The sequence below is a fragment of the Mustela erminea genome, chromosome 4, assembly GCF_009829155.1.
Source record: "Mustela erminea isolate mMusErm1 chromosome 4, mMusErm1.Pri, whole genome shotgun sequence".
Lineage (NCBI taxonomy): Eukaryota > Metazoa > Chordata > Mammalia > Carnivora > Mustelidae > Mustela > Mustela erminea.
In genome coordinates, this window is record NC_045617.1 from 14,372,067 (window position 1) to 14,389,006 (window position 16,940).

Genomic DNA, 16,940 nt, shown 5'->3' on the forward strand with positions numbered 1-16,940 from the left:
TAAATAACCCCTCTCAGCACTTCACTTCAAAATCTTGGCAAGCATCTACCAAGCTCTCTCGCCTTCTGGGTGGGAGCCGAGCCAGTAAGTTACTCGTCATCAGCAGATGTTTCTCTTGTTCTGGTCAGAAGAAAGTATTTCCCTTCAGTCAGTAGTAGTGTGGCCCAAACTGATACCCACCTCTCATTTCGCCATGCATTAGTTCTTACATTGTCTTATTTTGAGACAGCACAGATCTTAAAAAGGAGGGATGATGCTAGTGGTGGGAAAAGGGGCTGGGGAATCGTGATGTTCTACCGCCCAGCAGACCTTCTTCAGCCTCCTGAGGTCCTACAGCTCACCTCGTGGAGATGGGTCAGCTCTGTGGAGCACGATCCCAAGTTATTTTGTGTAAACTGAAGGCCTGATCTGGCTCATAGAACATATACATTATAAAAATATTGAGCCATATTTTTCCGTCAGACTAAATACTTGAAGCATGGGATATAAAAGAATTTACCTAATACAGTGATGATTTGTGTAATAGAGAAAACTTATAAAATAAAGGAAGAATGATATATTGGGAAGATTAATAAATTAGGGTGAGCACCAGTAAGCCGCAGCCAATGCCCACATGCTTACATTTTCAATAAAGTTTTATTGAGTCACAGCCATACCCATTCACTTATATATCATCTCTGGGTACTTTTGTGCTGAAATGGCAGAGTTTTAAATAGTTGCCGCAGAGAGTGTGTGGCCCTCAACACCTAAAAAGTTTCTTATTATGTTTTATATTACAAAAAAGTTTGCCAATCCTGAATTAAGAGAAAATGTCCACAAACAGAAATTTTGCTCCAATATTCTTAGTTACTTTAAAGTTAAGTTTAATTCAGGATTGGCAAACTTTTTTGTAATACAAAACACAATAGGAAACTTTTTAGGCGTTGAGGGCCACACACTCTTACTTGGGAAATGATGTTCAGTGTTAGATACCTGGTTTTTTTTTTTTTTTTTTTTTTTTTTTTTTTTTTTTGCATTGTATAAGACAGAATAAAATAATTCTTGTCTAAGGTGGAGCTCAGGCTGGCACAGGTGACTTGGGTGAGACATGGTAACTCATGCAGGTGTGGACTACGAATGCGGTGTGACAGGCGTGCCTTTGCCTTTTCCCCGGCAGGAGCTACAGGTGCGTTGTGCAGAGGGGCAGGCCCTGTTGAATTCGGTGCTGCATGCCAGAGAGGAGGTGATACCGTCGGGCATTCCCCAGACTGAGGACCGGGCTTTGGAGTCTCTCCGACAGGACTGGCAGGCCTACCAGCAGAGACTGTCTGAGACCCGGACTCAGTTCAATAATGTAGTCAACAAATTGAGGCTCATGGAACAAAAGTATCAGCAAGTAGATGAGTGGCTTAAAACGCTGGAGAGCAAAGTGAGCGTCAGGACAGGACGTCAGTCTAGCCGGGCAGCCAAGGAGATGCAGTTACATCAGATGAAGGTACAACTCCTGCAAATTCTCGGTCTTTGTTAAAGCAACAGTGACCTTGCAGTTTCTTTCATTGAAATATTTAGTAACTTTTTGTCTGAGTTTTACATTTTACAAAATCTCTTTCTGCTTATAAAAAAGAATTACTGTAGAGCACGTTCTGCGACAGCATTTACTAAATAGAATCTTAAATTAGTCTTTAACAAGATGTAATTTAATGAAGTATTTTGTATTTTTTGTATTTTGCATTTCCCATACCCTATTACCTTGTTTTATAAAGACGCATGAATGCTAGTATTGAAATCATTTAAGTTTAATGTTCTGATATGAAATGGCTCTAATGTAGTACATTGAAATAATACTTGATAATTAGTTTTTTACTAACTTTTATGCAAATTCAGTAGGCATGATAAAAATAATGCTTAGGCCTTTGGAATTTTTCTTTTAAAGATTTTATTTATTTGAGAGAAGAAAGTGTGTATATGAGCAGGGGGAGGGGCAGAGGGAGAGGGAAAAGCAGACCCCACACTATGCAGGGAGCCTGATGCAGGGCTCAGTCCCAGGACTCTGGGATCATGACCTGAGGAGAAGGAAGACACTTAACCAACTGAGCCACCCAGGTGCCCCAGGCTTTTGGAATTTCTTATCCATATTCATCTACTTTAAGATTTATCTAACAGAAGATACAACAATGTATGCCACTCTTTTTTTTTTCAAGTTTTAAACCAGTGTAATATATACAGAAAACTATTCAAACTCATAAAGAATATTTTTATCATGTTATTATAATACAATTTTTCATGAAGGTTATATAAGACACGTTTTCAAAATTATATCTCAAATATATTCTAAACATACATTGACATCATTTCCTTTTAGGGTGATTTTATATATATATATTTTTTTTAAAGATTTTATTTATTTATTTATTTGACAAAGATCACAAGTAGGCAGAGAGGCAGGCAGAGAGAGACGGAGAAGCAGGCTCCCTGCTGAGCAGAGAGCCCGATGTGGGGCCGGATCGCAGGACCCTGGGATCATGACCTGAGCTGAAGGCAGAGGGTTTAACCCACTGAGCCATGCAGGAGCCCCAGATTTTATATATTTTTATACTTTTTTCTTGTAATAAGTTCAGTATATACAGAAAAGTGCCCAAATAAGAAGTGTACAGTTTTTACCATAGTGCTATAATAAAATTTTTCATGAAGGTTATATATGGTATGTTTTCCAGAATTGTATCTCAGAATAAATAAATTCTGCACCTACAGTAAAATCATTTCCTATTAAGAAGATATATATAGGGACGCCTGGGTGGCTCAGCTGGTTAAGTGGCTGCCTTTGGCTCAGGTCATGATCCCAGTGTTCTGGGATCAAGTCCCACATCAGGCTCTTTGCTCAGCGGGGAGCCTGCTTCTCCCTCTACCTCTGCCATCACTCTGTCTGCCTGTGCTCACTCTCTCTGACAAATAAATAAATAAAATCTTTAAAAAAAAAAAAGAAGAAGAAGATACACACACACACACACACACACACACACACACATATTTGCCCAACACAGTTAGGCCTAAGATTGATCCTGTTCCTGTCACGTTTCTGTCATTTCAGAAGTGGCACGAAGAAATCACCGCATACAAAGACGAAGTTGAGGAAGTGGGAGCCAGAGCTCAGGAGATGCTGGATGAGAGCCACGGGAGCAGCCGAATGGGGTGCCAGGCCACCCAGCTGACTTCCAGATACCAGGCCCTTCTTCTCCAAGTGCTGGTGAGTGGGCTACAGGCCAGCAAATTTCACCAGCGAATTTTCTCCCTCGCATTAACTTCTGGTGAAGACACACATTTATCAAGAAACGCACTACTACAGGTCTGTAATTCACTGTCTGATTCTCTTTTTCCTTTTAAAGGAACAAATAAAATTCTTGGAGGAAGAGATTCAGAGTTTGGAGGAATCAGAATTATCCCTAAGTTCCTATTCTGACTGGTACAGCTCTACTCATAAAAACTTCAAGAATGTCGCCACCAAAATTGACAGAGTAGATAAAGCGATGATGGGGAGAAAAATGAAGATGTTGGAGGTAAGTGTGCAAACATGGGGCTTGTCTCTCAGGCTTTTTCCCACACTGCTGTCCCATTCCCTCGCGCAGACGTGGTGGGCATGAATGTTTATCCCTGCCCCCGGATGAGTGATGGTCCGTGGCTCATGCTTCACTCCAAATATTGTTATAATCTGTATAAGTCTAAACGCTGGCTTTCAGTTACTTATAATGTGATGTCATCTGAATGACTTAGACTTGGTTGCTTATGTCCGAATTCCAGTCTGACACTTAAATATTAGGAGAAAAAAAAATTATCTCTGGTTCCTGGCACCACGTATTAACAAAAGAGTTTTTACTCTGATCTTTAGGAATTCTAACAATTTTTTTTTATTTTTATTTTATTTTATTTTTTTTTTAAGATTTTATTTATTTATTAGACAGAGAGAGATCACAAGTAGGCAGAGAGGCAGGCAGAGAGAGAGAGAGGAGGAAACAGGCTCCCCGCTGAGCAGAGAGCCCGATGCGGGACTCGATCCCAGGACCCTGAGATCATGACCTGAGCCGAAGGCAGCGGCTTAACCCACTGAGCCATCCTGGCGCCCTGATCTTTAGGAATTCTAAATGAGAATTTAGTCGTGAGATGAGACAAATGAGAATGAGATGGAAGAACATCATGTTCTCTGATTTGGAAGTGACCTCTTGATGAAGACTTGTTCAAACCTATCTTAAGTAAAGAAGAGAAGATTCTGCTTCCTGGCAGATCACTTCTTTATAAAACTCCAGAAACATGTCTTAAGGGGAAACTCGAGAATGGGGACTTGAAAGCCTTTTCTTTAAAAGGAGAGAAATACTAACTCCCTGTTTGCTTCCTGCTCACTCTCTTCCTCAGGGTTTGCTAAAAGACATGGAGAAAGGCCATGGTTTGCTGAAGTCAGCCCGAGAGAAAGGAGAGAGGGCTCTCAAATACTTGGAGGACGGCGAGGCAGAGACTTTAAGGAAAGAGATCCAGGAGCACCTGGGGCAGTTGAAGGAACTGACCAGTGCGGTCCGGAAAGAGCACCTGACCCTGGAGAAAGGCCTCCTCTTGGCGAAAGAGTTCTCAGATAAATACAAAGCACTAACTCAGTGGATATCAGAATATCAAGAAATCCTACACACTCCTGAAGAACCCAAAATGGAATTGTATGAGAAAAAAGCTCAGTTATCGAAATATAAGGTAACGTGTTGTTACTCGCTGACACAGGGGTGGGAAGGTCCCGCACACAGGCAGGGCACGGAAGGAACGTGACTCCCAGTGGGTGTCTACCCAGAGTGGGTGTTGGAAAATATCCTTAACTTGCCCATCCTACTGGTGTGCGTGATGTAGATTTATTTGTCTAGGTATGCTGTGTCAGACTTAGTTTTCCATTCGGGAATCATATTTGCCTGATACTCAAAGATTGTATCACTAAGTGGAGATCTGCTCTGCACTCTGACTCAGGCACAGGGCTGCTGCAGGTTCGTCTTCCCGGCATCAGGATCTCACACCTGTCCATTCTCTGCCTGTCATGTAGAGTTTTTCCTTCATCTTTTGGTGCCAATGCCTATGAGTTGATCTATGGTGAATTGAAAATGAGATACTATATTTGTAAGAAAAGAAATTCTAATTAACCAATGTAGCTAAACATCTTAAAAATTAATTTTGGGGGCGCCTGGGTGGCTCAGTGGGTTACGGCCTCTGCCTTCGGCTCAGGTCATGATCTCAGGGTCCTGGGATCCAGCCCGGCATCAAGCTCTCTGCTCAGCAGGGAGCCTGCTTCCCCCCCCCCCACCCCGCCTGCCTCTCTGCCTCCTTGTGATCTCTGTCTGTCAAATAGATTAAAAAAAATCTTTAAAAAAATTAATTTTTGAAAGAACAAATGGTGACATGGTTGTAGCTATATATGTGTGTAGAGAGATTTCACCTGCTCAGATCTTTGAAAGAATTTGTGGAGGCTTATATGTGGAATAATTTATATTCCAAAGTTGACACAAATTATTAGCAATATTTTTTTAAGATTTTATTTATTTATTTGACAGACAGAGATCACAAGTAGTCAGAGAAGCAGGCAGAGAGAGGTGGGAAGCAGGCTCCCTGCTAAGCAGGGAGCCCGATGCGGGTCTCGATCCCAGGACCCTGAGATCATGACCTGAGCCGAAGTCAGAGGCTTCAACCCACTGAGCCATCCAGGTGCCCCTAGCAATATTTTTTAAGAATTAAAGTGTGATCGTTTACCTTGGAGATTTTCATGTTGGAAGCTTTTCCCTCCTCTAGCCAGTATGTCTATTCCTGTCTCTCATTGTTTTGTTTTTTGTTTTTTTTTTTTTCACCAAGGGTAGCAGTATGCCTTCGAAGGTGCCACATAAGATCACAACTACTTTGCCCTTTTTCCCCCTTGACTGAGTTTTTGTTATATTTAAATAGCACTTTTTTTTTTTTTATAAACATATGTTTTTATCCCCAGGGGTACAGGTCTGTGAATCACCAGGTTTACACACTTCACAGCACTCACCAAAGCACATACCCTCCCCAATGTCCATAATCCCACCCCCTTCTCCCAAACCCCCTCCCCCCAGCAACCCTCAGTTTGTTTTGTGAGATTAAGAGTCACTTATGGTTCGTCTCCCTCCCAGGGGGCTTAAGTGGGTAGGAGAAGAATAAATAAATAGCACTTTTAACCTATCACAGCGATGTTGCAGCTGGAACCTGTCTCTGTAACTTCACATCCATTTCAAGCTGCTATTAACTTCATGAACTCGGCCTCAAACGACATCACCTCACTCCCTTTTGTGTTGCGTTTTCTTTCCCGGGTGGAAGAAGTAAGGTGGAAGCCAGAAACGTGAACTAGGTTAAATTTAGCCAAAGGTAATTCTTCGCCCTGCATCCCTCTTCACGTGAGCTGAGGGCTGTTCGATGCGTTGCTCTTACTCTGTATTTTAAAACTTTAGTAGCCATAAAAATTAGTCTCTAATACCTATTTATAAAATAGACATCGGAGCTTTATGTGAGGTAGGTCGTCTCGCACGTGGCACGGACATAGGCATATATTCACCTTGATCACGGAGATGAATGAACTGGCTCTTTTATTTTTCCTCTTCGAACTTCAAGTCACTTCAGCAAGTGGTGCTGTCCCATGAACCCTCCGTCAGATCAGTGAGAGAGAAGGGGGAGGCTCTCCTGGAGCTCGTGCAGGACGTCACTTTAAAGGATGAAATAGATAAGCTTCAAGGTGATTACAAGGACCTCTGTGGTGCAGGAAAGGTAGGAGAAAACAGAAATTCAATAAAAATGTGCACTTTTTTTGGGGTCAGAAAGGGGTCTTGCCTTTTTTTTTTTTTTTTTTTTTTAATCTATCAGAAAATTAAGGGCTGGTCTGAGTCCGTCTTTTTCCTTTTATTTGGATCATCATTTTAAATGGCATGATGATTCCTTATGTTTTTCCTGTTCCTGGTAATTTTTGGTGGCTGTACCTACCCTGTGAGTTGCATGGGGTTTTTAAAAATATAAAACAGTTCTGAGTAGATTTTTGGCTTGAAATTCATCTCTAATGGGCACCTGGCTTCACAGGAGCACGTCTGCAGCCTCGAGGCGAAAGTCAGAGACCACGAAGATTATAACAGTGAGCTCCAAGAAGTAGAGAAGGGGCTGCTGCAGATGTCGGGCAGACTGGTGGCGCCGGACCTCATGGAGACGAGCAGTCTCGAGACAATTACCCAGCAACTGGCCCACCACAAGGTAAGCCTCTTCTCTGAAGAGCTGGAGAATGCAGTGTGGTTTTAGCAGCTATGCCTGTGTGTGTGTGTGTGTGTGTGTGTCTGTCTGTCTGTCTGTCTGTGTCTGTCTCTGTGTGTGTGTGTGTGAGAGAGAGAGAGAAAGAGAGAGAGCGAGCGAGCCCATCTCTGGATCACAATGACTGTACTTAAAGAATCAGGTCACAGTCTCAAGAACATCTGATAACAGAATTGATTCCACATTTCAGTGAAGGAACAACAGTTAAATCCTGGCTTTCACCTTCTGAACACATTGTGGCCTTTTTCCCAGCTAACAGGTTTTTTTTTTCTTTTCCCCCACAGAATTTAATCTCTATAAAGTAATTTATCAGAGGAAGAGATTATCTGTATTTTAGAAAAGTGTAGCCAAAGATAAGATACAGGGAAAGTAACGGGAAAGGCGGATTCTAGCCCGACTCGGGGGTTCCCAGCTAAGGGAACACCCCCTCTCGGAGTCTCCCCCTTTCTCTGTTCTGTAAAGAGCAGTGATGAGAGCGGCCCCGTCACAGCTGTTGTGGTCCTCACGGGTGATGATGTGCATGAAAGCATTTTGTAAGCCACGGAGCATGATGCCGATATGCAGTGTTCTTCGCTTTGTTAACATATATTTGTAGTAATTTTATGTGCCAGACGACAGAGGTCATATGGTGACAATTTTTTGGAGTAGTTTTGGTGACCTTAATGGGAAACTGAATTGTAGTCCTGATGTGGTGACATTCTAGTGTACCTTAGGAAAGCCAGGCTTTCCAAGCTTTCTCTAGGCTTCAGGAACCCTTACATGTAGGAGGAAATTTTATTTAGCACATACGAATAGAAAAGTAACTATACAGTGTATTCTATTAGGCATTGAGGAAATGCCCTCAGTCCCCTCATGATGTGGTAGTTCTGTAACAGCTCGAAGACAAATGGTTCTTTTCTATATGGTGGATATATGATAACTATTATCCCAGCACCATCGCAAAAGTGACAGACCGTGAGCTGCTGGGGACCAACAGAGTTTCTCTTAAATGTACTGACCTATCAACCCAAGAAATCTTATGTTGGAATGTGCCACTTATATTAGTATTGTAAAGCATTAAGAAATTAAAGCTTGATTTAAAAAGCTGATTCCCCACCATAAAGCGTCTGTGAGAGCGCTCACTAGAGATCACGTGAGGGGTTAGTGGTGTGTACGAGCTGGAGTCAGACAGCCCTGCGTCCAGAGGCTGGGGCTCTGACATTTTCTAGATGTATGACTTTGAGCATGTTATATAACCTCTCTCTGTTTCAGTCTCCTTATCTGTAGAATGAGGATAATAATATACATTTTTCAGAGATGTATATAGTTCCTGGACTATACCAGGTGCTTAAAAAATGTTGCATGGTAAATATTATTTTTATTAGTATAAATACTACTCAATGTAAGTTAGGTATGATATAAATTACCAATTAGATATTAGATTAATATATCAGTGAGATATTATATTATTAGATAAATTAAATATTATTAAATTAGGTTAAATAGTAATTAGATTATTTTAGGTATAAATTATACCAGAATTATAATTTATAAAGCTAAAAAATATATGAACACCCTTTTTGCTGTTAATAATACCATGGAACAGATATCTCTGTAACTATAACTGAGATCAGCCATGAATTCACTCTGGTCTTAATGGTAACTACATCACCCCTATTTAATAAGCTAATCTATTAAACTCAATAATTCTTCCCATTAGAGTATCCCTGACATTTTTTTTTGTTTGTTAATATGGTAATCAAGACAAATTACAAAATTCTTTAAAAACATCATTAAACAGTGAAATTACTGATTTTAAACTTTGATAAATTTGATAATTTGATAAATTCCATAAATGGAATTACGAAAACTCTGTATTTCTTCCATTTCTGCAGGCAATGATGGAAGAAATTGCTGGCTTTGAAGACCGTTTGAACAACCTTAAAATTAAAGGTGACAATTTGATCAGCCAGTGTGCAGACCACCTTCAAGCAAAACTAAAACAAAATGTGCATGGTCATCTGCAGGGCACAAGGGACAGTTACTCAGCTATCTGCAGTACAGCTCAGAGGGTGAGTACCCCTGGAACATTCTACAGCAATGATGAATTAAGGAAGAATTCTATACAATATAGAGGTTTTTAAAAGTACCTTTGATTTTCAGTTTTTCAGTTAGTTTTATTGTTTGTACAGACAGGAAATAAGAGGATAGGTTTCCTAGTTTCCCTGTGGACACGAGAACTATCAGACATTTGGTGGATATGATGAAGTGCTGAGTTTCAGATACTCAGTTTTACCCAATCCCTTTATTTCGTAGATTGGGTATGAAAAATTTAAAAAAATTTTTATTTTATTTGTTTTTATTCACACACTTTCAGTATTTCTAATTTGCCATTTATTCTCCAACACCCAAGTAAGTTTATTCTGGAGTTTTTTTACAATAATTAGTTTCTGTTTAACTCTGTGCTGCCTAAGTGCTACTCAAATTTAGTACTTTTATGAATTCATATAGCAACTGGATGGAATTCATACCAAATTTGAGTTATAATGTAATGGGTGTACTTCCACAAAAATGGAATTCCTAATGTTACAGAAATAAATCTAAGATGAATAAGAATTACACTTCTAACAAAAATTGGGTAAAATATGTGAATTGTTTTTTATTATTTTAGAATTTTTAAGTGGCTCCGCAAAAAGTCCCTGTATTTTTATTGTTGGGCTAGCCAGTAAGAAGTGGAGATCTACATGTGACATGGGAAAAATTCTCTGTCTTCATCATGATTTGAAAAAAAAAAATAAGTGCTGGGTGATGCTAGTTGACTTCCCAGACTTGAAAAATTCACTTTTGAAAAGTTAAGAAAAAAGAGCAGCGGAGAGGGGTGGGGAATGGGGTAACTGGGTGATGGGCATTAAGGAGGGCACGTGACGTAATGAGCACTGGGTGTCACACAAGACTGATGGGTCGCTGACCGCTACCTCTGAAGCCAATAATATGCTATATGTTAATTAATTGAATTTGAATTTTTAAAAAAGGAGAAAGAAGGAAGGACAAAGTAAATCTAACAGATAATTGAAAATGATGACACAGAGATGATTTTGAACACTTTGTAGTAAGCATTTTCTGCATATTAAGGATTTTGTAAATTTAAAAAAAAATGAGTCAATGTTCAAAAGACAAACATGTAGCTTAAAAATAAATTTTTAAAAAACAGATGAAATTCTAAGAACATAATCAGAACCTCATAATTAAAGTGGGTAAAAATGATGAGAAGAACAGCCAGTGTGCAGACCACCTTCAAGTGGGTGGTCTTTTATTTCTGCTAGAATAAGAATAAATAAGAGACAGTACCAATTATCAGATGAAGATGATGAGTTTAATAGAAGACAGAAGCAGAATCAATTACTGTTTCACTTGTCTTAATAAAAAGCCAGGCTAACTTAATTTCCTTCTTTTTTTTTTCTTTCTTACTCTTTTTTAAAATAAAATAGTTTGCTCAGAAAAACATTATAGGTAAACTTCACATTGATTTCAAGGAGACACATAATAGTTTCACATATGTCTATGGATAAAATGGAAATTGATTGGCTGATTAAGGATTAATTAATTGAATAGACATACTAGAAAATATTTCGATTATTCTGGATCATTATTATTCTGGAAAACAGCTTTAAAATGAAATGAGGACATTCAGCTATCCCTTTCCCTGTGTGATAGTTTAGTTACAATTTGACCATATTCTTAAAGCAGAAGCATTTCAGTTAGGGAAGTATCAGTTACCTTTCAGGATATGGTATTTTATCTTTATGTTTAGTTTCTAGGTTCGACAAAAAGTGCAGTGATTATACCATGGGGATTGGGGACTGAAAACCCTCTGATTTATGTCTGACAATTTACTTCAAAGATGTCATTATTCTAACACATTTCTACAGTAACATTAACCCTGCCCATATTCTCTTTCCCTAATCAGGCTATTACATTATAACGTGTGGGTTGAGAAATTATACATTGTTGATGGTCACTGAGCTTTGCAACATTTTGGAACTTATGCAAACTCCTTAGATAGGTATATAGTACTGGGGAGTCCTGTGGGGGAAATTCATGGACTTGTCTGCGCGTTTCACTGGCATCCAGTGATCCTTATAGAGATCAGCAGAGATTTTTTTTTTTTTTTAACACTCTCATAATGACAGCATGATTGTTTTGTCTCAGGTTTACCAGAGTTTGGAACATGAACTTCAGAAGCACGTTAGCCGACAGGACACAGTGCAGCAGTGCCAGGCCTGGCTGTCTGCGGTCCAGCCAGATCTACAGCCAAGCCAGCATCCACCTCTTAGCAGGGCAGAAGCCGTGAAGCAGGTAGTAGACTCCTGAAATTTATATTATACTGTAATTCATTCATTCAATGAAATTGTATCGAGTACTTATTAGTGCCACATGTGTGCTGGCTCCTGAGGGCATAGAAGTATACATAAGTTTCTTCCTAGCTAGAATATGCACTTGACTAGAGCCAAGCTCCTGAGGGCATAGAAGTATACAAAAGTATACATATATATACATATACATACACGTGGGGGCGGAAAAGCTGCTTTAATGTCTTTTCGGGGAACAAGCAGTGCTTGTCCTAGGAGCGAGGTCTGCATCTGAGCTGTGGATTGTTGGTTCCTGGAGAAGAGAACCCTGTTTCAAGTACAGCACATTTACTTTTTTTTTAAGGAGCCAGATAGTGAATAATTTGAGGCTTTATGGGCTTTGGGGTCTCTGCCTTAGATAGTACAGAAACAGATGAGCACGGCTATGTTCCGGGTAGACATCTTATGGACACTGAAATTCGACAATCTTCACCTGTTAGGGAATTTGGTTTTTTTCTCTATTTAAAAATGTGCAAACTATGCTGAGCTGGTAGGCCATGCAGAAACAGTGCATGTTCTGAGCTTGACTAGTCAAGTGCATGTTCTAGCTAGGAAGGTGGACCCAATACCGATGGTCAGCCTGGTAGAAAGAGCGTGGGCTCTATGACCGAGACTTCAACTCTAATAAACTACTCAGCGGGTGACCATGGGTACATCACTTAATTTCTCTGAGCCTCAGTGGTTTCATGTGTAAAGTGATGATTCCAAGTATACTTATTTCTGAAAGTTATGAAGAAATTCAAACGTCATACCGCAATGCACATGATTTGTAAACAGAAGGGAAGGGTGGTCAATGTCGGAAGACAGTTTGGTCTGTCACCCCTGGGGGGGTAGTCATGCTATTAGTATCAGCCAGCGAAACGGCTGAGCACCATGCAGTGATCGGGACAGCCCCCCAGCAAAGATTTACTTGGCTTCAAATGTCAGGAGTTCTGAGGTCGAAAAGGCGTAGATGCATGAACCCAACAAACTCAGATGTACGGTCAACTCCCCTGTAAGGTGGTCCATGGGTTGCCCCCCCACCTCTTTGACCTTTGCTCCTGCTGGGTCACTCAGGTCTTTGCACTGGCTGACCCCTTCTCACCCCATGGTATGATTTGCTCCCTCCCTGGATTCAGTCCTGTTCCTCAGAGAGGTCTTGGAGGCACATTCTTTCCAAAGTAACAGTGCCTTTTCATCAAAGTTACTTCCCTTTATTCTGCTACATGGTATTTCTCACTGCCAAACATTGCACTGCATGTTTATGTGTTTGCATATTATCTGTCTCTCTCATAAGAATCCAAGCTCCATGGAGATGAGGGTTTCGTTTGGGGTACTCCTTTGTCCCAGTGTCTACCGTAGAGCTTGCATACACCGAGGACGTCTTCACAGAAACACGCCTCTCTGTGTTTCTGTGTGTGAAGACCCACCTGTACCAGCCTTTCTTGGGGTTATGGAAAGGGAAGAGACTGTGTGAACTTTCTGCAGAGAGAAAGAGCCCAGCCATCTGCGTTTTTACCAAACTCCAGTGAAGTCTACAAATGCATAATGACCTTTTTCCCTTGTGTCTCCAGAATGTGCGAAACCATGTGAAGAAGCAGGCCAGGGCAGGCTACTGAGCCTTTCTCTGAAATGGAAAATACGCTAGAATGGGAGCAGGGAACCTGGAAAGGTTATAGAAGTTCCCTGGGTGTTCCCCTTCCTAGACCCCACAGGCTGATTACCCTGAGAAGCAGCTGCGGGACAAATAGGATCCCTGCCGGTGTGTTTCTAATGCCTTCCTGCAAGTCACGAATGTGTGTCATTTATAACAAGGGTGAAAATATGGAGCATGGCAAGGTTATTTTTGAAATGTCAGCCGAAGATTACAAATAGTACAAATATTTGCTGTCTAAAAATAGCATGTTTCTCTTTCACTCTGACAAGTTTGTTTGGTTTTGGTCTGTTTGTTTTTCCAGGTCAAACACTTCAGAGCTTTGCAGGAACAGGCAAGGACTTACTTGGATCTTCTTTGCTCCATGTGTGACTTGTCAAACCCTTCAGTGAAAGCCACAGCAAAAGACATTCAACAAACAGAGCAAATGGTAAAATGTTTAAAACATCACATTGGATTTGTCTGTATTATTATGTCCTCTTGCCTGATGCTAGATGGGACAGAAACTATCTCCTTGGATTATTCTTTCTGTGCTGCTCCTACAGCCATTATAGTAAATAGATATTTGAGTTTCAAGTAAGTCACAGAAAGTAAACACATTGATGGCACTAAGGCCACCGAACTGGTACTTTGAGTTCCACGGAGCTGCCAATCATCACCTCCTGTTTTCTCCTTAATTACCATTCTCTCTTCTTCTTTTCTGATTTTGCCACTCACGTTTTAATTCTTTTTTGTTCCAACTTTTTCTTTAGGTAATACTTTATATAATATGGCTCCTGATTCTTGCTTTATATTAGGGATGGCAGAGAGCATGCCCTCCGTCAGGACCTTCCTAATCCACAGGCAGTGCCTGAGGGTGGTGTTGAGAAAGATCCAGAAGCTGTATCTGGGCTCAGTGGAAAAAGGTTGTGAGGGGTTCACAGCACTTACCCACAGCAGATGGCAGCATCCAGCTCACTTGTTGGCCCGTGTTGCCTTCAGCTTGTCCAGGCAACATGTTCAGGTTTAAAAAAAACAAACTAAAAAACCTGGTTTTGATATTTAATTGACTGAGTATTCACCAAATAGTAAAAGAACATAAAGGAAAAAAGTATAGAAGAAATTAAATAATTCAATAATGTAGATATGAAAACAATGTAGGTGTTTTTTTTTCTATTTTTATATTACCAAAGCAAATCTCTCTTTAAATCCTTATGAAAGATGATATAATTCATTTATTTTTTAGAGAAATTATTTATTGAAATAAATTATATGGTTTTGGAAACCAAGGAAGCTGATCTAAAAATATACCCAGAGCGTTCATTATTCGGTGTTTTGTAAGTATTGACAAGTGCACACTAGAGAACAATATTAGTCTTTTCTAATTAAGCCCAAAACCAGATTCATGAGTCAGTCAAGCAGATGTGTCCCCTAAAATGCCCGATATAAAAAAACCACTAAGGCAGCTCTGACTTAATAAATTGTTAAAACTTCTAGAGCTTCCCAACTAATTGAAATCACATGGCCTAAGTCTCTGACATTTAAAGTCTTCAGAAAATATAGTACTGAAAAAAATAAAATAAAATGCAAAAAAAAAAAGTCTTTAGAAAATATAAATAGAAAAAGAAAATCTGCTTTTCTTCAAGCAAATAAAGAACTCATTTTGGATTATTACAGAGTATGTGTGTGTGTGTGATGTGTACATATATGTCACACGTGCACAGGTATGTTGGCCTGTGTGCATGGACGGCCCAAAGGATGACACGTATGATTCACTCAACCTAAATGTTTCTGTCTGTTGCCGCTAAGTCTTGCCTCTGTGTCCTCTTCAGATTGAACAGAGACTCACCCAGGCACAGAACTTGACTCAGGGCTGGGGAGAGATCAAGCACATGAAGGCTGAGCTTTGGATTTACCTCCAGGATGCAGATCAGCAGCTCCAGAATATGAAGAGGAGACACTCAGAACTGGAGCTCAACATTGCACAGAACATGGTTTCCCAAGTGAAGGTAGGAATTAAGGGATCTCCAGGGGGGATGAAGGGGACTACGACCGGAATGTGGCCGCCAATCCTTCCACATCAGTACAGCCATTTAAGGAATGAGATCAAATCAGAGCAACCTTCACTGGGTACCAAGAAAGGACAGATGAGAAAGTTAACATTCACGTATTTTCTTGGAGCTCCAAGGAGCTGCTTGGATCAAAGGACATTCACTCTGTAGTTTGTTTCTGAACAAAGGAATTGTGGTTTAGCCTACAGAACAAGAAGACGTTTCCATTAAACAAACACGAAGCCTTATTATTTACCAAGTTTTCATCACAATATTGCTAAAGCTGTAGAACTGTAAATATCAATTAATTAAATCTAACTAAGCTGTAAAATTATATTAATATATCATTTTAAATATAATAAAAATAGAATTTATATTATATGTTTACACACAGCTTAAATGTAATAGAAAATTATTTAAATTATATTAACTTGATTGGAAGTTGTACCAGATTTTTAACAAACTTCAAGATTTGTTTTTTGCCATGATAGTGAGCCAGTATATTTTCTACTGGAATATAGTTCACATATCCAGAAAAAAGAATAGAGATAAATCAGATTTTTTTCCTCAAAAGAGAAATGAACTTTAAACATTTTTAGAAAACTAGGGCAATATTTTAAGATACTACCTTTTTTTTTCTTAATCACTATAGTATTGTTTCACATTTATCAGTTTTCTTTATGTTTTTCAAAGTATAGGAAGTAAAGGAAAATATAGTTACCCTTTTATTCGTAGATGCCTAAAAACATGTATTCATAAAGAGGTATGATTTTTAGACTTTCTCTTTGTCCCTCATGACCCATTCATTATACAGTGCTCAGATACCTGAAGTGTTTGGAAGTATTGTGTCTATGTCTCTGTATTTATTGGATGGGGGCATGGGGGATGGTTATGACACATCATTTATGTTGTTGTTGTTGTTTTCCTTCAGGATTTTGTTAAGAAGCTACAGTGCAAACAGGCATCCGTGACCGCTATTACAGAAAGAGTGAATAAGTTAACCAAGAATCAGGAGTCTCCTGAACACAAAGAAATAAGTCACTTAAATGACCAGTGGTTAGATCTGTGTCATCAGTCTAACAATCTGTGCTTGCAAAGGGAAGAGGATCTTCAGAGAACAAGAGATTACCATGACTGTATGAATGTTGTCGAAGTGTTCTTAGAAAAATTTACTACAGAATGGGATAACTTAGCCAGGTAACAGCAATTCTCCAGTGGCTCACCAAAATGCTAAGCCAAAAATTTCCTCATTTTTGTAAAAATCAAAAATGTACATCTTAAACATCGTATTGTCTATCATGACAAATACTGATAAGACATTATTAAGACTCTAATGTCGTACGGTTGCAGAGTCATGGGTTCTTTTGCTCACTATTAACTTAACCAGTGAGTAGAAGGAAAATGTTTGAAAACAGTACCATTTTCCCCTATGACCTTAAGGGATATTCCAAAGACTGTTACATTGTAACCTCAAAGAATATCCCAACAGTATTTCTAGTTTTGTTTAATTATCAGTTATAAGACTATCATCTAATCAACTTACGAAATAAATCCTTCTCGAGTCTATGTATACTATAGGTTTCTTGC

The 16,940-nt window shown here is 39.5% G+C and overlaps 1 protein-coding gene across 16 annotated transcripts in view; it reads left to right on the forward strand.

Moving 5' to 3' along the window:
• Positions 1–16,940, forward strand: part of SYNE1 (spectrin repeat containing nuclear envelope protein 1) — a 462,745-nt gene that overhangs the window by 252,261 nt on the left and 193,544 nt on the right. For all 16 annotated transcript variants that reach the window (XM_032338689.1, XM_032338697.1, XM_032338702.1 and 13 more), the window contains 11 exons: positions 1,157–1,474; positions 3,068–3,223; positions 3,363–3,533; positions 4,384–4,710; positions 6,622–6,774; positions 7,081–7,248; positions 9,177–9,353; positions 11,491–11,637; positions 13,628–13,753; positions 15,135–15,311; positions 16,285–16,550. In XM_032338689.1, coding sequence (XP_032194580.1) covers positions 1,157–1,474; positions 3,068–3,223; positions 3,363–3,533; positions 4,384–4,710; positions 6,622–6,774; positions 7,081–7,248; positions 9,177–9,353; positions 11,491–11,637; positions 13,628–13,753; positions 15,135–15,311; positions 16,285–16,550 — 2,186 coding nt within the window. The remainder of the gene's footprint in view (positions 1–1,156; positions 1,475–3,067; positions 3,224–3,362; positions 3,534–4,383; positions 4,711–6,621; positions 6,775–7,080; positions 7,249–9,176; positions 9,354–11,490; positions 11,638–13,627; positions 13,754–15,134; positions 15,312–16,284; positions 16,551–16,940) is intronic.